This window comes from Neopelma chrysocephalum, unplaced genomic scaffold (assembly GCF_003984885.1).
Source record: "Neopelma chrysocephalum unplaced genomic scaffold, ASM398488v2 Primary Assembly neopelma1_77, whole genome shotgun sequence".
Lineage (NCBI taxonomy): Eukaryota > Metazoa > Chordata > Aves > Passeriformes > Pipridae > Neopelma > Neopelma chrysocephalum.
The window spans coordinates 4,049,840-4,070,666 of record NW_020897738.1 but is presented as its reverse complement, the minus strand read 5'-3'; the positions used below and the strand labels follow the sequence as shown (position 1 = coordinate 4,070,666).

Here is a 20,827-nt window from a genome sequence, read left to right as displayed (position 1 = left end):
TTTCATCACGGTTGGTTGTTTCATCCAGGGCAGAGGGTTCAGGTCAGGCCATGGGGGGACAACTCACAAGCTCCAGCTGATATCACCTCTGTGCATGCCCTGGGACCACAGGACCTTTCAGGACAGGGCTTTGTGCCGTGCCTCTCGCCTGCCACGTGGAAACTGGCTCATCCCATGCCTCCCCATATCCACTGTCAACTCTAGCCCAGATAAGAAGTGTCACTGTGGAGCACTGGGTGCCCTTTGGGACAGTTGGCAGGGCTTGGACCGGGGAGGACGCAGGAAGCGTTTCAGGACTTGTTTGTGCAAGAAGCTATTTTAATCTCCTCTGCCCGGGCTGGGGGTCGAACGAGGCTGATCTCAGAAATGGTGCCATCAGGAAGAGATGGGGAGGGCTCCTGGCAGGGAGGGCTGCCCATGCCCAAATCTGGGATCCTGCTCCGGGCAGTGAAGGAGAGCTGCAGACCAAACTCTTCCCTGCTGTTCATGTCAGCCTGAGTCTCCTTGGCTGCAGCCTGTGCCTGTCACCTCTCATCCTACCCCCCATGGACATAGATGAGGAATTAATTCCTTCCTTTCCCCAGCAGCCTTTTACATGCTTGATAGCGTTTATCACATCCCAAGTGATCCCGTGTGCTGCTGCAGCCTTGCCAGCCCTGCCTCTCTCCTTCCCCCCCCCGTACAGCCTGGCAAGGCTGTGCAACCAGGAGCAGAAGAGTTAAAAAAAAAATTAAATAAGAAAACTGAAACTGTTCGTGATTATGAATTTTGGCAAGCAGGAAAAAAATTGCAAATTCTTTAGTGTCATGAGGGTGCTTAAAATAAAAGAGCTGTAATGAGACGAGATCCTGTAGCATGTGTGAGCTGAATTGTGCTAGATTGGTTATTCTCATCCTGCATATGATTGCTGATGGCTGCTGAAGGCGAGGGACGTGGGTTTGGAGTGGTTTTCTTTCTGTTTAGTCTCTCTTCTCTCTCACGCCCTCCCCCTGCTTCCCGGTGGTACAAAGGGTGCCTGGGAGCACGTCCCCTCCTGCAGAAGGGCTGGTGGCAACAGATGTGCCTTGATGACAGGGTGCGGGCACATCGCCCGCGTCTGCCACACGGTGCTTGGCTGATTCTGAATGTCACCCCCGGATTTCTCCTGTAGAATGGAGCTGAAGCGAAGGCTCAGGCACGGACCCCCTTGTTTCCCCACACACAGCCCCAAACACTTCGTGGATTGAGTGGGTGCTGATTGCGGAAACCAACAGTGGGTGTGAAGTTGTAATAATCCCATTTTATTAATTACTGGTTTTGCTGAGGAGGAGTTTTGTTCCTGATTGTCCACAATGGAATGAATGTTTTTAACTTCTCCGTTTTCTCTAATTGTACAACCACCTTCTCTGCCGATAAAGAGAAGGGTCAGGGCACTGGCGATCGTTGGCAGGGGTAGCCTGGCCAGGGACAATGGGCAGAGGCATTTTCCTCTCCAAGCTGACATCCCATTCGGAGCTCGTTACATAAACACGAGGCATTCAGCTGGATCAGAAGCTGCTGAATTTACAGCTCACCACACATGATGGGTGCCCATCGCCTGGGGTGGGTGGGATGCTGCCTGGCACGGGCAGAACTGTGCTTGTGATGGGGCTGTAGCTCAGGACAGATGTCCACTGTTTGTTTGCAGGGAACCTGCTCCAGGTTCAGATGAGGGGGTAGTAAGTGGTCTCTCCTCACAATAGCACTTACTCCATCAGTCCCTCATGGGACTTTCCACCATCTCTCCCAGTTCTTATGTGTGCTCACCACTGTTTCAAAGTAATCATTCTCAGCTTTGCCTCTCTGCCATTTTCCCTGATTTTCTCACCCAGGGAGTGTCTCTGCAAATGTTAAGGCTGGCCAAGATCCCAAACAGTAGGTGTCTAGCAAAAATCAAAACAAACAGGGGAAAAAAACAAAATTCCCCAGACCCAGAGGGCCAAGTTCAGGGGAACCACAGCTGGTCCCGCCTATGCCACACTGGCTCCGGGCTGTCCCACTGCCTACGTGATGGCCCCACTGGAAAGGGAAGGAGGGAGCGAGACATGTCAGGGTGGATGCTCCTACCCAAGCTGGAGGCACAGATCTGGAGTCTGAGGCAGGCAGGGAGGGGAGAAAACACCAGCTGAATTTCCTGGAAGCCAATCCCATGCAATATTTCTGGCACTGCGGAGCGGTGGCTGATGCTGGGGTGGGATCTGACCTCTCAGCAACGCATGCAAACAGCAGTAAACACCCTCCCTTGGCCCATGCTGACTTTCCATGCTCATGATGGTGCCTCTTGATGTTCCCTTCACCAGGTGGAGTTGCTGCTTCTCAGTGTCCCAAAGAAGACAGCAGGAGCTCGGGAGCTTCCCATGAGACCACAGGAACTAAGCGGACCTATGATATGATGGAGGGGAGGATCAGCCGGGGCTTATCAGCCCGTGATACCTTATCTGCCAGCATTGAAGGTGGGTCTGGGTGAAACCTTTCACTTGTGTTTTGTTAGTGACCCGTGGAAACCCCATCTTGTCTCTTGTCTACATGATGTACCTTCTTGTGCCAGTGTTTTGGCAGTGGTTGGCCGGTATCCTGCAGCACATCCCAACAGTATCTGACCAGCATGGGAAGACAAGGGGCACAGACTGGCCCATTTCCCTTTGGTTTCTGTCCTGGCAGACTAGTTTCAGGAATAGGTTAAAAATAAGCACATTTTTAAAAAAAAAAGAGAAATAAGTAATTTAGAAATTATGTTTTTTCTTGTCTCAGGAGTCCCTGGTAACACTGTCATGAATTCATTGTAAATTAACTCCTGTGTCACAACCCAACTTTCCCTCTTGGATCTGTTCTAGGTCTCATGGGTCGAGCGATCCCTCCAGACCGACACAGTCCCCATAACCTGAAGGAGCAGCATCACATGAGGGGCTCGATTACACAAGGTAAAACCTGCAAGCAGAAGGGCACGGACAGAGGTAACATGGGGAAGCATCTCCATGGATGGCCCCTTGTTCTTTTTGTCAGGGTAGGACAGGAGGAAACAAGGATGGACACATCAAGGTCCAGCTGAAAATTTTTGCAGCCCCCTGCTATGTGCTCAGAGAGATTTTTAGTCTTGCTCAGTTTCTACCAACCTAAACTCTGCCCAAGTCAGGGACAAAATTGTCAGTGATTCACATGGAACAGATTGAAATCAGTGTGAAATGGGTCCAGAAAGGTGGTGGTAGATGTTGAGGTGGTCCAGCTGCTCTGTGTGCTTAGTTGGGTACTAGTCCCTGACTTACATATGTTAACTAGAGACCCCCTTGAATTGAGCATCTGCATGGGGAGTGGGAGTCCAGTGTCTGGCTGGGGAATCTCCCTCTGCATCCATCATGTGCTTGGGGGTTGCAGGAATACCTCGGTCCTATGTGGAGGCCCATGAGGACTACCTCAGAAGAGAAGCCAAACAGCTCAAGAGGGAAAACACTCCACCGAGGGACTTATCTGATGCCTACAAGGTCAGATCTCATGAGGGCCTTACTCCTCTGAAAATGAAATCAGCCCATGAAGACTTGGTAGCCACGGTGAAAGAAGCAGGAAGATCAATCCATGAGATTCCCCGTGAGGAGCTGAGGCGGACACCGGACATCTCTCTGACGAGACCTCTGAAGGAAGGTTCCATCACGCAGGTGAGTGTGGGATGAACAGCAGATGTGATCAGTCATACTCAGGCTGCTGTTTTTGCACAGATCCTGGGGACCATTCCCAAGGTAAAAGGAGAGCAGAGACAGCTTTGGGGTACAGGTTGTCCTTGCACATTAAGAAAACAATGCTCCATCTACATGTGTAAATGGAAGGGGACACATTTACCTCTTTCAAGGCCAAAGCCAACTCCGTACCCTCGGCAGTTGTAACTCAGGGTGCAAATAAAATTGGTCTCCTCCCTTTTTGGGCAAGTGGTAACCCAGCAGGGCCAGTAGTTAGGATGAAACTATCTCCTGTTGGGCTCCAAATATTTGCAGGGTTCCCATGGCACCTTGTAGTCCTACCCCATTTCACTGTGTGTGTAGGAGAGAGGCGTGATGGGCACAGCCAGCCTTCAGCAGTGACTCATCATCATCTTGTTGGAGCACAACAAGACATGCAAGATGGGCACTCCACCCTGCCCCGTGCCGTGCCGAGTGGTTCTGTGCTCTGCTGATGGCTGTTGCTGTTTGCTCAAGGAAGCTTTACTGATGTATTGACCCAGTGAATGAGGACTCAGAGTCCCCTTGAAACTTGGTGGGATGCGGTCGCTGCATCCCCTTCTGCTCTATGCGCCTTTGATGTCTCCTCTGCCTCCTGTCCCCAGGGTACCCCACTGAAGTATGACAGCAGCTCTTCCTCCTCAAGTACCAAAAAGCACGACGTGCGATCCATCATCGGCAGTCCCGGCAGGACTTTTCACTCTGTGCACTCACTGGACGTCATCCAAGACCCGAGGAATCTAGAGAGAGCTTATGAAGAGAGCCTGAAAAACAGGCCAAGCCCAGTGACAAACTCGGGTGGCTCCATTGCCAGAGGGGCTCCTGTGATTGTACCCGAGCCAAGCAAGGCCCACCAAAGTGCCCTCGGCTATGAGGACCACCAGGCAGGGCACAGCACCGCGTTCAGCAGCCACTTGCACAGAGGGTCTCCGGTCTCCACACGGGAGTCCACGCCACGGCAGCACGAAGGTACTTGGCAAACCTTTTATTTGATGCTCCAGTTCGTAGCAGCCAAGCAGGGGAGGTGTGCGGGAGGCGGCTGCTGACCCCACCTGCCCGAGCTGTTCCCAGCAGGTCCCTGTTGAACCCGTTCTTCCCAGCGCCCCGCACCTACAACTGACTCACAGCACTGGGGTGGCTGCCAGGCACAGCTGGGGCTCAGCACCCTTCCTGGAGGTGCTCACATGGTTGAAGTGAGGGCACCTCACCTGCACCAGGGTAACCAAAGGGAGACTTGGGCTGTGGCTGGTGAAGCCTTTGGTATTTCAAAAGCGTCTTTCCTGTCCCAGCACTGGCCCACGGCACTCTGTTTTCCACAGGTGGGCAGGAAAACAGTGCTTAGGGCACTGGGTGGGGGATCTTCACACTTCTCACCAACCTGATATGTGTTTGCCCATCTCATCCATCTCCTGGGCACCTGAGTGCCTCACCTCCAGGAACATCTAATCCCTTCTGAGTCAGTGGGTCCAGGCAGTGGGATGGTCTTTATGCTCTGACATCTCCCCTGCCCATCTGAGTGCCTTGGCATCGGTCATCTCCTCCTCCCAGAGTCAGACCTGGGCTCCCCAGGAGTAGGCACATGTATGGGCTGGGCTCAGTGGTCTGGTAAGACACATTCAGATCCAGAGCACAAACAACTCTCTTACTTCTTGGCACATTTGTGGGCAGGATCAGTGCAGAAGCCAGTCCCTAAGACACCTTGCCCAAACAAGCCTGCTGGCTATGGGTAACTGTTTCAGAGCCTTTTGCATCTCCCACCTGCAAATCCACGTCCTAATCCAAGAGTCTTGTGATGTGGGAGTGTGCAACACAAGACATCACAGTCTGCCAAAAACTGAGTCTGGGACGCCCAGCCAGCAGGAATACCCAGGCAGCATTTGGTGTGCAGTCTGGTGCAAGGGGGTTGGTCACACTGCTTGGGGTGACTATGCCAGCCACTGTCCCCATCCTGTGGGCTTGGACACAGGAGCTGGTGACACTTGTCTCAGGTTGGATGAGAAGTGCCCCCAGTGCCCAGCTCTCTCTCTTTCCTGGGAGAGCCAGGAGAAGTCCCTAACATGATCCAACCTCCCCTCTGTGTGCTGGGAAAGAGTTTTTGGCTCCAGGGAATGACAAGTACTCGAAACACACTAAACTATGTTTCATCACCCTTGCCAGGAGTTTCAGGGTCCCCATCTCTGCCCAGCATCCATGACCTCTGTGCCGAGGAGCGCAAGGAAGGCTCCACCACTGGCTGCTTGTGCAGGCCAGGATGAATGCACAGACCGCCCAGCATGGATGTGCTGGGGTAGAGGAATGGTTTGGGAAAGGCCTCTCTCCCAGGGGCAAGTGGGACTTGGCCTCCCTCGACCTTGGTGGTGTAACAGGGCATGGCAGTGCAGGGAGGGGAAAGGTCCCTTGAGTTCAGGGTAGCTACAAGTGTCCCTGGAGGACACGCTTGGCCTCAGGCATCCCTCAGGGACATGACTTGGCCACGGCACTCAGTCTCTGACTCACTTCCTTCTGCTTACTGCAGGGAGCATCACTGCTGGGAAGCCGGTGTCCCAGGACAGAAAGATCACCCCCACATCGAGAGAGCTCACCAACTCCAAGTCTCCGCACGCCCCTGTGCCTGACCACCACCACCCCATTTCCCCGTACGAGCACCTGCTCCGCGGTGTGAGTGGGGTCGACCTGTACCGAGGACACATCCCGCTGCCTTTCGACCCCGCCGCCATCCCCAGGGGAATCCAACTGGAAGCAGGTACCTTTGTTGTGGGCACAGTCTGTCTGGGATTGTTTTTTTCCTTGCTATGCTCTCAAAGCCAGAGGTCTCTGGGGAAAGCCACATCACATCTGCATCCTTTTCTCTCCCAGCTGCTGCTTACTACTTGCCGAGGCATCTGGCTCCGAGCCCCACGTACCCCCACCTGTACCCCCCGTACCTCATCCGGGGCTACCCGGACACGGCGGCCATGGAGAACCGACAGACCATCATCAACGACTACATCACGTCCCAGCAGATGCACCACAACGCCGCGGCCACGGCCATGGCGCAGCGGGCAGACATGCTGCGCGGCCTGTCGCCCCGGGAGCCCTCCCTTGCCCTCAACTATGCAGCAGGTGCTTCCAGCACGGCACTGTCCAGGGGTTTGGGGGCAGTTTGGGAGGAGGAGGCTCGGTCAGGCTGGCACTGACAGCTCCAGCATGGCCAAGCTGCCACAGGTCAGCGTTGTACTGACGGTCCTCTCACTTCTCTTTCCAGGCATCATCGACCTGTCCCAAGTGCCACACCTGCCTGTCCTCGTGCCCCCTACCCCTGGCACCTCTGCCCCGACCATGGACCGCATCACCTACATCCCTGGGCCCCCCCAGACCTTTGGCAGTCGGCACAGCAGCTCCCCACTCTCCCCAGGTAACACTGCTGGTTGCTTTTCCCAGGGGAAAACGGTTGAGCAGGACACTCTTAATCAATCCCGGGCCATGGGCTCAGCATGCCAGGGCAGATGGGGAGACCCCAAATTAATTCTCACTCAGTGACCAGTCCACTGACTCCCTCCCTCCCTGCTTGTTGGGGGCTTCCCTGCTTTTCCCCCTTCTTCCCCAGAGTGGCAGCTGGCAAACATCTCTGTGGAAGGTCATACCCCAGAGGTGGCGGCAGGACAGCTATTCCATGATTTGTCTGGGCTTTGTCACGCTGGTTGCCCTCATCTGTCCTGCTCCAGGTGACCTTGGATGGAGCTGTTCCTTATCTGCTCTGCAGACACAGCAATGTGAAGAGCAGGCAGTGTTCCCGGGGGAATTGCTGTGTCTGCAGCCATCTCACTGCCTTTCGGTTGGGTTTCAGGAGGCCCCACGCACATGACCAAACAGTCGGGATCGTCGGTGTCCGAACGGGAACGGGAGCGGGAACGGGAGCGGGAGAGGGAGCGTGAAAAATCCATCCTAGCATCCACCACGGTGGAGCATGCGCCCATCTGGAGACCAGGTAGGCCAGGCAAGAGTCCAGCACCACACCTTGGGGCCCGTGCTGGGTGGAGGTAGGTGGGGCTGTAGGATGAAGAGCTAAAGAAGCCATTCCTTGTGTTGTCCCCCAGGTACGGAGCAGTCCAGCAGCCGTTCGTCCTCCCACTCTCACAGCCACCAGCAGTCTCCCGTCTCACCCCGCACCCACGAGACCATCCAGCAGCGCCCCAGCGTGCTCCACAACACGAGCATGAAGATCATCTCCTCGGAGACCCCCACCCCTTCCGTCCTGCGGTATGTCCCCCTGCCATGGCTCCTGTCACTGTGCTGCTGTGGCAGTTAATTATAACGAGCCATGGGGATGGAGAGAGGACTGTTTTGGCCTTCAGTCTCGGTGGAAACAGGAGTGGGGCTTCCAGGGAAGTTGTGATGGGGAGAGGCAGGTTTTGGTGCCCAATTCCTTTGCTTTCTTTAGTGACTTTTGCTGCTGCCAGGAAAGAAACCAGGAGTGTGCCTGTGCCCAAATATAGGTATTGCTCCTCTTGCTGAAGGTTGCCTGGTGGTGGAGTTATGAAGGTCTCTGGGACCTGTCCATGGATTTTATGCTCTCCAGTCATCCAGGCCCAATAACCCTGTGGCCAGTTACTATGGTGGAGGCTCCATCCAAGCCCTCCTCGCTGGCCCCAGCACAGGCCAACCCTACACTCAGGAGCCCTGGGAAAAGCTTGGCCGGGCAAGGCTGGACACTGAGGCTCTGGTAACAGCATTCCTTTTTTCATGTGCTTCTCTCATCTTGGCCTTGTCTCCATTTTCCTTCCAGAACCTCCTCCACCACTACCACGTCACCGATCCGCTCCACCGCCTTCCCCTCAGCCTCTACCCTGCGCTCCTCCCTCAGCGCGGCCGACGGCTACGCAGCCCCGCTGGACCCGGCCATCCTGCAGAAAGAGGCCTCGAGGGTGCGGGAAGCCAAGACAGAACGAGCCCAGACTGACAACAACGTCTACACCTCAAAGCTGCCCAGTGGGGCCAACCTCGAACAGTCGCCTTCGCCCATTAAAGCCATGGAGTCGAGACCTTTGCCCGCCTCCGGACCTGGTTCTTCTCATCACTATGGCAGAGGACAGGGGAAAAGCCAGCAGCACCATCACCCTCTGGACCAGCAGCACGCAGCCTCAGGCTCCGAGCAGCACAGTAGAGAAAAGAGTCAAAGTAAACGCTTTTCCATGCAGGAGCAGGAGCTCCGAGCACTCGGTAAGACCACCACGACAGCAGCCAACTTCATAGGTGTGATTGTCATGCGCCAAATGTCTTGCGATAAGGGGCAGCGAGAAAGAGGCTCGCTGAGTAACGACTCCACTAGTGATGGTAAGAAATTGGAGGGGAGAGGTGAGAGAGCTGTGGCCTGACACCCATTATGTTTCATTATTTCTTATTTTTAGTTGCACATTTTGGCTGTTGGCTTCGTCAGCTCCCCGAGCGTGCTTGTCCCTCTGCTTCCCAGTTTTTGTGTTCTTCCAGACTTTTTTATTTTTGTGTGTTTTAAGGATCTTCCTTCTCCCACCATCTTTTAGTTTTTCCCATTGCCAAGTCCTGTTTTGCAAACATCATGCAGTTCCTGGTATTGCTTTTTACAGACAATAGCCATTTGCTAATTTTGATTTCCCCATCCTTAGAAATTCCCAGGCAGTCTGTAAGGGACAGTTGTGAGTAATAAATCAAACGAGCGAAGCGGAGAACTGGGACTGTGAGTGTGACAGGGCTGCTGGCCCTCAGACACACATCTTACTACTCATGAGCTGCAGGATCTCAGAGGGCTTTGTGAGTCTCAGTGTGGATGGGGTCCCCTTGCTTGGGGTGACCTCACTAAGGGTCCTGGTGCTGGATGCTGCCCAATGTGGGCGCCATGGACTTGGCTGTCCTGGGATCATTCAGCCCACCCGTGCTCAGCAGCCGTTTCCAGAGCAGACCACAAGAACCACCTAATAGGAATCTTGTGTAGGACACAAAAGCGCTGGGTTTAGTTATTCCAAAAGAAAGTGCAGGAAGGGGGCTGGATTTAAGGTCTGGGTCATTCTTGATGGGACCAGCCTTCACGCAGAGCATGCATCCAGGCTCCCATCAGCATGCAGAAGCAACAGACAGCCTGTGGGGATTTGGTGGGACCTTGTCTTCAAGTTGCAGCATCTGCTTTGACCATCAGCACTGGGAGTTTCTGCCCCACTCCCCTTCCTGTAACCCAAGGGTGGAGTGGACACTGTACTGTAGCCAGGCAGAAGAGCTGCTCTCACTGGCACATCCTGACCCACCCAGCCCACTGCTTGGTCACGTCTGGTCCCTCTCTCTTCTAGCAGTACATTCCAGGACCAAGAATGTGGCTCTGGCTGAGCTCTCCTCCACCTTTTTCCCTGGCACCAGTGTTTCCTCCAGCTGCATGTTGTGCTGTGGAGAGGACATCTCTTCTATGGCCATGACCTTACAGAAAGGAGCTGGCGTTCCTCAGGACCTAACTGTTGGCTAAGGATCTTTCTAGAGCAGGATACTCCATCTTGGGTGGATCCAAAGTGTGGTCATGTGGGTGCTGGCACATATGGGGTGATGGAGGATGCTGCATCCCTGTTCCTGGTGCAGGGAGGTTCTCCGTGGACTCCTCTCCCTCCCCGTGCCTCAGGTATGGGCAGGGTCAGTGTGTCTGTGCCTGGGCACCGGGGACCCTCCAGCAGTGCTGTGGATCCTCTGCCAGATGTGCCTGCTGTGGGCGGTCTCTAGGAACGGAGCATTAGGAGGGTAAAGGTCTGCGGAGGCAAAAGTTGTGTTAACAAACGTGCTTGGCTGGTGAGAGGAAGCGTTTGCCTCCTCCAGGGTTCCTCCACCCCTGCTCTGCAGAAGCATAACCCACTGTGCCTCAGTTTCCACTCCCTGTTGAAAGGTGATGGTGGTTCCTCATTCCAGCTCTGCCTGTTTTGATGCAGTTTGAGTCTCTGCAGAGGTGGACTTGGTAGACTTGTCAGTGTTAGGGTAATGGTTGGACTCAATGAGCTTAGAGGTCCTTTCCAACCTTCACATATGATTCTATGAGTCTATGAAAGGCCTTAAAAGGCAGAGAATGGTCAAATTTTGCCCCTGCAGTGTGTGCATCCACTGTCTCTGGAGCAAGATCTGGAGTCTCCAGGGCCTCACATGCAGTTTTCAAGTCCCTGGTCTTGCCCATGCTGGGCTTGGGGCTTTTCTTTGTAAAGCACTTGGAGACCTCTTGTGCAGCCACCTCCACTCCTTCTGAGCATCTCAGTCCCTCTGGGCACAGAGGAGGTTTTAGGGGGTGGGGAATGGGAGGGAACAAGTTGGGAAACCACAGGGGATGAATTTGGTCCCTGACACTCAGGTGTCACCATAAGCTGCTGAGTGTCCAGCTGTGCTTGAACAAGATACCACCTCTTCACTGCAGCCATGACCACAGCTGGGCATCAGAGGTGGCTCCAGGGGTCCCTGCAGCATGACCTGCCAGGTCTGCCCTAATCTCTTTTTTGCCCCCTTTGCTGAACATGTGACTCTACCCACAAGCAACAGTGCCACAGCACCAGGGAAAAGCCAAGCGAGCTTCTGTTTTTAACTGTGTTCTCCCCTTTCCCCAGGTTTTCACGGAGCCTACAGCCCTGAGCGGATGGAAGCAGTGAGTCCCGTGAGCTCACCCAGCCTGTCCCATGAGAAAGGGGCCAAGCTGCTACAGGATGCAGAGAAGGGGCATGGGGAGCATGACCTGAGGCAGAAACAGCAAGGTGAGGACAGGGAATGGCAGTGCCATCTGGTGCAGGAGAGCCTGAGCTGGCATGGGAGTCTTCTTCATCCAGATCTTGCTTGCTGTGTCCCAGTGCTGGGATGGCATTCAAGGAAGGGGTCACAGACATCATCTCATGCCTGTTGTCTTCTTTGTGCCCCCCAGGCTCGCTGAAGGGCTCAGCTCCCGAAGCCGCCCACCTGCAGCACCTTCGGCAGCCCGACGGCCCCCAGTGCCAGCCCCTGCAGAGCACCAAGGGCATGAACCAGAGGGTGGTCACGCTGGCCCAGCACATCAGTGTAACTAACCTCATTCTCCTCCTTCACCTTCCTGCTGGGGCTCTGGGGAGGAGGGACGAGCCAAATGAAACGTGTCTGGTGGGGACGGGCTGGGAGTGATGCTGGACACCTCAACACCTCTGTTTGGGGGCTGGAGAGCAGGGGGCATCAGGGGTGTTCAGCCTGGGTGTTTGGGTCACCAAGGACCCCATCATGACAGGAGGCAGATGTTGCATCTGCAGGGACAAACCAGCCTATTTCCCTCCTGCTTGCCCTCTTAGTTGGGCCCAGCAGAGCAAAGGTATAAACCAGCTCTATTTCTGACTCAGGGGGGGTTTCTTCCTTAGGAGGTCATCACGCAGGACTACACGCGCCACCACCCGCAGCAGCTCAACTCGCACATCCAGGCGCCGGTGTACTCCTTCCCTGGGGCGGCCTGCCCGGTGCTGGACCTGCGCCGCACCCCCAGCGAGGCCTACCTGCAGCAGCCCGAGCACACGGCGGCCTCGCGGATCTCCCCGCAGAACGAAGGTGGCAAAAGGTGAGCTCAGAGAGTCCCACCCAAGCTGGCACAGGGGAGCTTGTGCCAGTCTCAGTTCAGGTGGACCCGGGCTGCGCAGGGCGAGGAGCTGGGCAGGTGGCCTGGTAAGGGGGTGCGCTGGGCAGGCTGGCATTTGGCATTGCTGAATTCATGCTCCCAGGCTTGGCGCTGTGTGAATCCCCTGCTTACACAGCCCAGAGTGTAAAACTGCTTTCTGAGCTGGGCCTCTTTCCTCTGTGGTGGTGCCTCTTGCCATACCTGTTGTCCTCAAGGTGCTCTTTAGACCCCCCTAACGTCCATGCATGATCCCCTTCATGATCTAGCTGGTGTCAAAGGATAGTTTAGGTGGAAAGGAGCTTTTGAGCAGGTTACCCTGGGTCATGGCCAGTTAGGTTCTGAATATCTCCACTGATGGAGACTTCAACACCTCTCTGGCCACCCTGTCCCAGCATTGGAGCACCCTCACAGGAAAAAGATATTTCCTTATGTTGGGATGGAATTTCTTGTGTTTTGTTTGTGCTTCTCGTCTCTTGTCCTGTCACTGTTCTCAGTCCCTGACCACATGGTTCTCAGTCCCTGACCAGATGGTTTTAAAAAACCCAAAGCAGCATGTTTTCCATGGTTCAAAGTTAAAGGTATCTTCATCTTTCTCAGTGAATTAGAAGTTTGTTAGACACAAGTGCCTTGATAACTGTAACTGTCCATTTCAGGTACCACCTGTACTTGTTTTAAAGTCACTTTCAAATCCCTGTGCAGCTACAAGGCAGGTCTGATTGCTGTTGTCTGGAATTAAAAAATGGGTCTGTCCTCTCACCCAAACAGCCACAGAGACCCAAATGCATCCAGGAATGAGTGGTGCCTCCAGACTGGTGGTTCCTTGTCAGTAAATGGGATTATTCTTCCCAGCTCTGCCTGGTCCTAGAGTTGGCTTTATAACATGAAAGGAGAGAGCCCAGCCCTGACCACCCAGTGATGAAAAAAACAGGAAAAAAAAGAGAAACCACAGAAAGAATAAAGATGTAAATTCCCAGAACTTGCTGTGAGAAATTCCTTGCAGACTCGAGCCTGGCTGTCTCCCAGGCTCTGGCCACAGGCAGGCATCGGGGGCCAGTGTTGATGCTTTCTGAGCTGCCCCAGCTCCAGACCCGCAGCCAACCAGCCCCTGTGTGGCCCTGACAAGGTGGATGAGGGGTGGGGGGTGCTGTCTCCACTGTGTTCACAGATATGATGGAGAATCAAAATCCATGTCCCCAAAGGGTTAATGTCACAGCTCTCTGCCAGCCAGGGACACTCTTGAGCTGGCAGGTCCCAGGACTGGTCCCTCATCCCTACTGGGCAGTTGTTTTTGGGGTGGCTCAGCTGTCCAGCTGCCGGGGGATCAGGGCCATGGTTTGGCTCAGCCCGGCTCTGCACGCCCGGGCTGGGCTCTCCCTCTGGCCCGTGTTAGGAGGCACCAGGAGTCCACAGGATGTGAAAGGTTTGGCTGTTTTCCCTGCTGTAGGAAAACAGTTTTGGCTGTTCTCCCCCTCCCAAACTCAAGCTGCTGTGCAAGGACAGAACTGATGGCATGTTCCCGTTGCTCCGCAGGTCCCCGGAGCAGGGCAAAGCCGCGGCCGGCGGGGCCGACAGCTGTATCGAGCCGGTGTCTCCACCAGACGGCGTGGGAGAAGCAGAACACGCCAAGAGCGCCCCTTACCCCGTCCTGTTCCGCGAGGGAGAGCCCATGGACCAGAGGTACCGCCCAGGGGCAGGCGCTGGAGGCAGCTGAGGATGGGGATGCCCCCACGTGTGCCCTGGCTCAGGCTCCTTTCCTTGCTGACAGAAGCAGTGTCCCATCCCAGGGCGCTGTCTGCTCATAGGGGCTTTTCAACACAGTTGGGATAGGGAGATAGATAGGGAGATGCTGAGTATCACAGGAGTGCCCAGGCTGACTCTGAGCAGTTACACCAAGGGCAGAGGCTCTCTAGGTGGGACTTTGTGCACTGAACGTTGCAGAGGTTTCCAATGGTCTTTTGTGTTGCAGGATGGGGTCCAAGTCCCCAGGAAACAACACTCAGCCTCCAGCTTTCTTCAGCAAGCTGACTGAGAGCAACTCTGCCATGGTGAAGTCCAAGAAACAGGAAATCATCAAGAAGCTCAGCACGACCAACAAAAACGAGACGGAGTACAGTAAGGACCAGTGGGGAGACAAATGGAGGGCACTGGTGGGGAAAAACCTCAAGGACACAGGAAGCAAAGAAAATTTGGGAATGGGTGCTGCTGTGTTAAGGGCTGGGAGATCCCAGCCTGCTCCATCTGCACTTGAGAGTTGAACTCCAGGGAAGCACTGGGGTCTTCCCACTCTGTGTTTTCATGCTCTGGGGCTGTCAATCCCACCCACATCAGATAAACTAAGTAGGAAGGAAATAAGGAGCTGAGCATGGAGGAGACTTAAAGAGACTTAATTGATATTTTAATGAATGGCCAGCCAAGCTGAATCCTTCCTCCTTGGGATGCATCTCCCCCCAACATTACTCTAAGCCCTACATCAATATTGGTGCAGCTCTGTAAAACTAACCAGGCTGGCTTAGATTAGAACTTCAGCCCGTTCATTCATTAACCGCTAATAGAGTAGATAGGATCATAATTTAATTTAGCCCAGCATTATACAGTCAATACTAATTCAATTTGAATCCATCTTACAACAGCTGCATCGGATAAGAGGGACCGAGCTGTCTCGTCTCCTGGATGATGTTACCATGAGCCAACAGTATTGTTATGCCCCTTTGGGGACATGTGGCTGAACCCTGTGACCTTCCACACTTTTTCTTATCAAGGGAAAATATATAGAAATAGGATACACCTCTTATTTGATGAGAATTTCCGTTATTCTAAGGAAAACGATATCCAAGTCAAACAGCTCAGCTAAGAGGGAAAATATTGATTTAACATTTCTTCTCCTCCTCCTCGCCCTCCCCCTGCCCAGACTTGCTCCTTGGATAGGGGGTGTTCAGCCTTTGGAAATCCCATAGGCAGGAGAGAGAGTTTGGCTTCACGGAGCTTGTAATCCCAAGGGCAGGAGGGAGAAAAGGAGGGAGGCCAGCACTGAGCACAAAGACATTGCCCTGGCTTTCTGGGCTCTGCTTTTCTGCTCTTTCCACCTGACAAAGGTACCCGCTGTGGATCTCCCAAAGGTACTGGGAGTTATTCCTGGTCCCAGCCAGCACCCACAGACGCACCCCAGTGCCTGGGGGAGGTGGGCTGCTGTCGGGCTGGGTGCCGTGACAGGGACATGGGAATCTTGTCATGGGTGGCACAGCAGGTCCTCCCTGCCACCAGCCTGCACATGCTGCTCTCCATACTGAAGAGCTTCTTTGTTTTTCTCCAGATGTTGGGCAGCCTGGGACAGAGATTTTCAACATGCCAGCGATTACAGGAGCAGGTAAATCCCCCACATACCCATACCTCATTCCCCACAGGGCTTACAGGCATGGAGAGCAGGAGATTTGGTAGATTTAAGCATCTCCTTTTCTCTTTGCTCCATAAGACCAAGCGTAACAGTTGCTGGGAGGCAGAAACCTCAGGACACACCATAACTCTACTGCTGGGTTGAAAACAGGGCAGTGTAATTCCTCAGAAAACCTGGCAGAATTTGAGGAGAGGTTAAAAGTCAAGCCATCTGATGCCAACAGAGGGTTAAACCATTGCAAGGTGGACCTCACAGCAGGAGAGAGCACCTTGCTCTTGGTGGGACCTTCTGGTCAGCCATGGGTGAGTGGGAGGGCAGCAGCGAAGGGGAACGTGAGGGTGGGGAGCAGGGTCTGTGCTCTGCAGGATGGGCACAAGGCAGGAACCAGTTGCAAAAGCAAACTGGGATGAGAGCAGCACCCTGTGCTGGGCAAACTGGCAATGGCCAAGGACCAAAAGGGTATTACCTGGGACATGGAGGGGGGCTCAGGAACATGACCAGCCTGAGGGGGAATGACAGTGGGAACGCTGTTGTGCTGTTACTGCCTGCAACATGTCCAGGTGGGCTCTCAAATTAATGACATGAATCCCCATTGAGGAATACTAATTGGTACTTAATTCGTTAAGGATTAATGCTCTCCTACAGCAGGAATGCCTTCAGGTTGTTAGTTTTAAGTAGGAGAACAGCAGCTTTCCACAGCCAAGGGCAGGAGGTGCTGTGGGCAGGGGCTTGGTGAAGCAGGAGGGCCAGTGGTGTAAGACTGCTCACCAGTGGGAATGTGTTTGGGAGAAGGAGCCAGCTGACATCATCTGCTGGGATGAGCAGGTACAGCCAGGTGGGACCTGAGGGTCCCTGGCAGCCAAAATTCAGGGGTCAGTTCTGGCCAGAGGGGACCAGGAGAGACCCTGCCCATGTACGGAGAGACAAATGTCCAAACCAGGTTTACAGGAACCTGGGATCCGTCCCTTTCTGAGCAGAAGGGCGGCAATCCCAAAAGGAACACCTCAGGACGGGGCAAGCTGGGGTGCCTGGCAGTTTCGTGTCTGTATTTTGCCCTTGCTTGTTCCCTGTAACCGCCACCCCGGGAATGATGGTGGCGTGGCTGAGCCTCGGTCCCTGTGCGGTGCTGCTCCATAACTGCATGGCTTGAGACTCACACCCACGCGGACACACCACTGCGCCTCTGCATCCTGTCCCGTAGCCGCGGCTCAGCCCGGGGCCTCTGGCCCACGTGGGCATCGGGCCTGGAGGGGGAAGGGAGGGCTGGGGCAGCGGGCAGGGGGCTTGCAAAGAGCGCGAGGAGGGACAAAAGGGCGCTCCCCTCTCCCCACATCACCCGACCCCGCACAGGCAGCTCCACGGGCTGCGTGCTCTCCTCCGGGAGCTGCCTGCATTTGCCACCTCTGATGCCAGGGCCAAATCCAGGCCCTTCTTTCTGATCAAGTGTTTTTATGGGGTACTCACCCTTCTTCCCCGTGACTTCCTTTATGGGAAACTGCCCCGGCCTCCATATTCTTGGTGCACCGACTTCTGCTGTGTGTGCATATGGATCCCACATCCAGGTGACACTCTTCCTGCCCCCATGCCTCCCATGTTGGGAGCACAGCCCCTATTTCTTGCAGCTGCTCCCTGGGGATCAGCAAAAAACCCTTACTCCCCCATTCTCCCAGCTCCTGGCCCCAGGGAACCCTCCCAAACCCCATATATCCCAGAGTGAGTCCCATCCGTCCCACTGCCAGCCCCTGCTGAGCCCCGGGGCGGGATGGAGCGGGAGGAGGAGGAGGAGGACGGGTGCATCGCAGCGCTTTAAAGAACAAGATGACAAAGTTTGTTGCTTTGCGAGAATGTGCTGACTGTTTGTTTCTTCCCTTCTCCCTTGTCTCCTTTCTCCCCCTTTCCCCGTCCCCCCCATCTTTCTTCTCATTTGGCTCCCCCCCATCTCCCGTCCCCTCTCTCCTCCCTCTCCCGTATCTCCCAGGGCTAATCAGTTGTAGGAGCCAGTCGGTCCAAGAGAATTCCAGTACCAACATGGGGTTGGAGGCAATAATTAGGAAAGCCCTAATGGGTAAATATGACGAGCAGTGGGAAGAGCGCTCACCTCTCAGTGCCAATGCTTTTAACTCTCTGAATGCCAGTGCAAGCCTGCCCGCTGCTATGCCCATAACTCCTGCTGATGGACGAAACGAGGACGTGCGCTCCTTGCCAGGTCTGCAGCCCTCTCCACCTTCGCTCTCTCTGTGTTATTAATTCTCAGCCTTTATATTTCCCCTTTGACGGGTGGATTTATTCCTCCCCTTCCCCATTTTTTGTTCATTTTGGTTTTCTTTTCTCCCCACCCTCCCCCAGCTTTGAGCTTTGTGAATCTGCTGATTAATCCTGGTCTTGTTTGATGTTAATTTAATAGTCTCCAAAGGTGCTGTTGCTTTCTCTAAACCACTGACTTGCTCCTTTCCCCGTTTGTTGGTTTTTACTATCTCCTTTTCCTGTGTTTTTTTTTTTTTACACAATGGAAAGGTTTATGGAGGCAAAACCCCCCACCCAAAAATCAAAGCCATAAACCTTAATAGCCACCCCCAACTATCTGTAAACCCTGGATGGGACCACTGCTCCCAAAATAGAGGAAGAAGCTGAGAAGGACCAGAGTGGGGGACACAGGGCAGGGTGGCATTTCTCTCCCCACCCCGGACTTTGGGGTGTCAGGGCAGAATCCAGCCTGGCACAGGGGGTTTGATGGGATCTGGGAGCACCTGGAGCAAGAGGGAGATTTTTAAGGGGGCTAAAAGTGATAGATGGGAGATGAGATGATAAAGAGAGCAGGGTTGGGAGTGAGCTGTCCTGTGGGCCCTGGTGGGGGGCTTGCAAAGCCCGCTGGGCCCCATGGTGGGGGGACTTCAGCAGAGCTGGGAGGGTTGTTGAGCAGATCCTCAGTTAAGGAAGGGGGAGGGAGGAGGGGGGTCAGGGGTGGATTCAGCTGATCCGAGGGAGCATTTGTCCCCTGCACACTTCCTAAGGGTAGAGTGCCTCATGCAAGGCCCCTGTACAGAGCATGGCACCAGTGTTAGGGATCACCCTCGGCAATCCAGGCACAGAGTCCCCGACTCAGGAGCAGTGTCCTGGGCGCACATGTGCACCTTCCTCCAGGTCAGCTCACACCAGGTGCTCTAAAGCTTGTTGCAGAAAAGCTTTTCTGGCTCCTGCATGAAACCAGCAGCTTATTCCAGCCATGTTTCCCCATGCCTGGCAGAGGCTGCCTGGCCAGGCAAGGTGGGATGCAGAGCCCATCTATCCCTCCCCCTTGGGGAGCTCCTCCTGGTTTATCCAGCCTCACATCCCTGGCAGAGGCCCATTTGGCTTTAAACCTTTTAAAAGCTGGCTAAACAGCCCCAGGGATTCTGCTGTAAGGATGGATCAAAGACCATCCTAGCCATGTAGACCATGGGAATGAAGAATGTGTCCAGGGCTCCAGCACCCATGTAGCTCTTGGGGGGTCCCTGCCTGTGGACATGGAGCAGCACATGGAGCTCCATCCTATGACCCATTTTTGTGGGTTGAGCCATGAGCTGGCTCAGGAGCAGACCCTGCAGAGAAATAGCTTGGCCAAAGCCACGTGGCTGCTCCTGCCCCACATCACTCCATGGGACAGTTGGTGGCATCAACCCACAGGGCGGAGCAGCCCAGGAGGGGAGAGAAACCTCCTCTGTCTGCTGTGCCTGCCTGCCCCATTGCCCGTCCCCCATGGTGCCATCGGCCCGGGGTGAGCTTTTCTCCTGCCACAAGCCATTTTTGCAAGCTCCTAAAAAGGGAAGCGCTGGGAACCTGCACCCCCTCCCCGACCCCCTGAATCCTGTCACGACGAGCTGGGTGACGAGCGGGTGCTTCTCTTCGCAGGAGGAGGGGGGAAGCCAAAGATCGCTGCCAGGCCCAACAGCCGCAAGGCCAAGTCCCCGGCGCCGGGTCTGTCCTCGGGCGAGCGGCCGCCCTCGGTCTCCTCGGTGCACTCGGAGGGGGACTGCAACCGCAGGACACCCCTCACCAACCGCGTCTGGGAGGACAGGCCGTCGTCCGCAGGTAGGGCTCGGGGGACGGGTCCCCAGAGTGGCCGTGCCACCCTCGCAGGGGTGTGGGGGGGCTGCAGGGGGATGGGGGAACATCCACCCCCCACCGCTGACTCTCTGCTTCCTCCTCCCATGCAGGTTCGACGCCGTTCCCCTACAACCCGCTCACCATGCGGCTCCCCAGCGGGGTGGTGACGGCAGCCCCCGCCGCCCCGCTGCCGCAGGGGACCCCCAGCAGCCAGCACCATGCCTGGGACGAGGAGCCCAAGCCCCTGCTCTGCTCCCAGTACGAAACCCTTTCGGACAGTGAATGAGAGGAGCCGGGGCAGGGAGATGGCGACCAAACCCAGGGTGTGGGGAGCGAGCGGGACGCCCCGGGCGAGTGCCCACCGCCCCGGCCCCGCCGGCTCTCACGAGCGAAGATGTAGGAGCAGAGCTATTTCATTTTTCCCTTTTCCTTTATTTTTTCCCTTCCTCCCCAACCAGCCAATTTGGGGAGGGGGGGTGTTATTTTTTTTTCATTATTATTATTATTTTGTTTGTTTGTTTCTTTGGGTTATTTTTTTTCTTTCTCGACATCTGGGAATTTCTGCGTCCTCTTTGGTCCGATAAAGAAAAGAAAAGAAAAAAGCCTTAACGAGACAAAACCCAAGGAACCCATCTTCGATCTTGGCAGCCGTGCTGGGCGGTGACCCCCGTGCTCAGAGGGACTGTGAGCTGCCACGTGCCTGTCCCGGGGCTGCGTGTGCTCGGACGCTCTGCTGGCGCTTTCCCGCGGAGTCGGGCAGGGGGCTGTGGCATTGCTCCCAAGGAGTCGAGCGAGGGGCCGCAGGATGCTCCTGCGGAGTTGCACGACGGGCTGTGGGATGTTCCCCCACATCCCGGCCATGGGGATGTGCCACAGAAATGCAAAACCTGGAGCGGGTTAAAGAAAAGGAAAACGGTTTAAGAAGCGAAACGGGACGGAACACCCTGGGTTGGTTCCCCAGCTGATCCGAGGGCTGGTGGCCTGTCATTCCCATGTCACAAGATGTATCAGCCCCGCAGCGACACACTTTGA

The 20,827-nt window shown here is 55.0% G+C and overlaps 1 protein-coding gene across 2 annotated transcripts in view; it reads left to right on the top strand.

Moving 5' to 3' along the window:
• NCOR2 (nuclear receptor corepressor 2) overlaps positions 1-20,081 on the top strand; it is a 140,513-nt gene extending 120,432 nt beyond the window's left edge. For both annotated transcript variants that reach the window (XM_027689672.1, XM_027689673.1), the window contains 19 exons: positions 2,319-2,471; positions 2,853-2,939; positions 3,391-3,668; positions 4,331-4,694; positions 6,241-6,468; positions 6,582-6,827; positions 6,970-7,119; positions 7,552-7,692; positions 7,802-7,964; positions 8,491-8,924; positions 11,303-11,446; positions 11,611-11,744; positions 12,071-12,264; positions 13,852-13,998; positions 14,288-14,433; positions 15,632-15,685; positions 17,691-17,918; positions 19,601-19,780; positions 19,906-20,081. In XM_027689672.1, the coding sequence (XP_027545473.1) occupies positions 2,319-2,471; positions 2,853-2,939; positions 3,391-3,668; positions 4,331-4,694; positions 6,241-6,468; positions 6,582-6,827; positions 6,970-7,119; positions 7,552-7,692; positions 7,802-7,964; positions 8,491-8,924; positions 11,303-11,446; positions 11,611-11,744; positions 12,071-12,264; positions 13,852-13,998; positions 14,288-14,433; positions 15,632-15,685; positions 17,691-17,918; positions 19,601-19,780; positions 19,906-20,081 (3,647 nt within the window). The remainder of the gene's footprint in view (positions 1-2,318; positions 2,472-2,852; positions 2,940-3,390; positions 3,669-4,330; positions 4,695-6,240; positions 6,469-6,581; positions 6,828-6,969; positions 7,120-7,551; positions 7,693-7,801; positions 7,965-8,490; positions 8,925-11,302; positions 11,447-11,610; positions 11,745-12,070; positions 12,265-13,851; positions 13,999-14,287; positions 14,434-15,631; positions 15,686-17,690; positions 17,919-19,600; positions 19,781-19,905) is intronic.
• Positions 20,082-20,827: the final 746 nt, after the last annotated feature.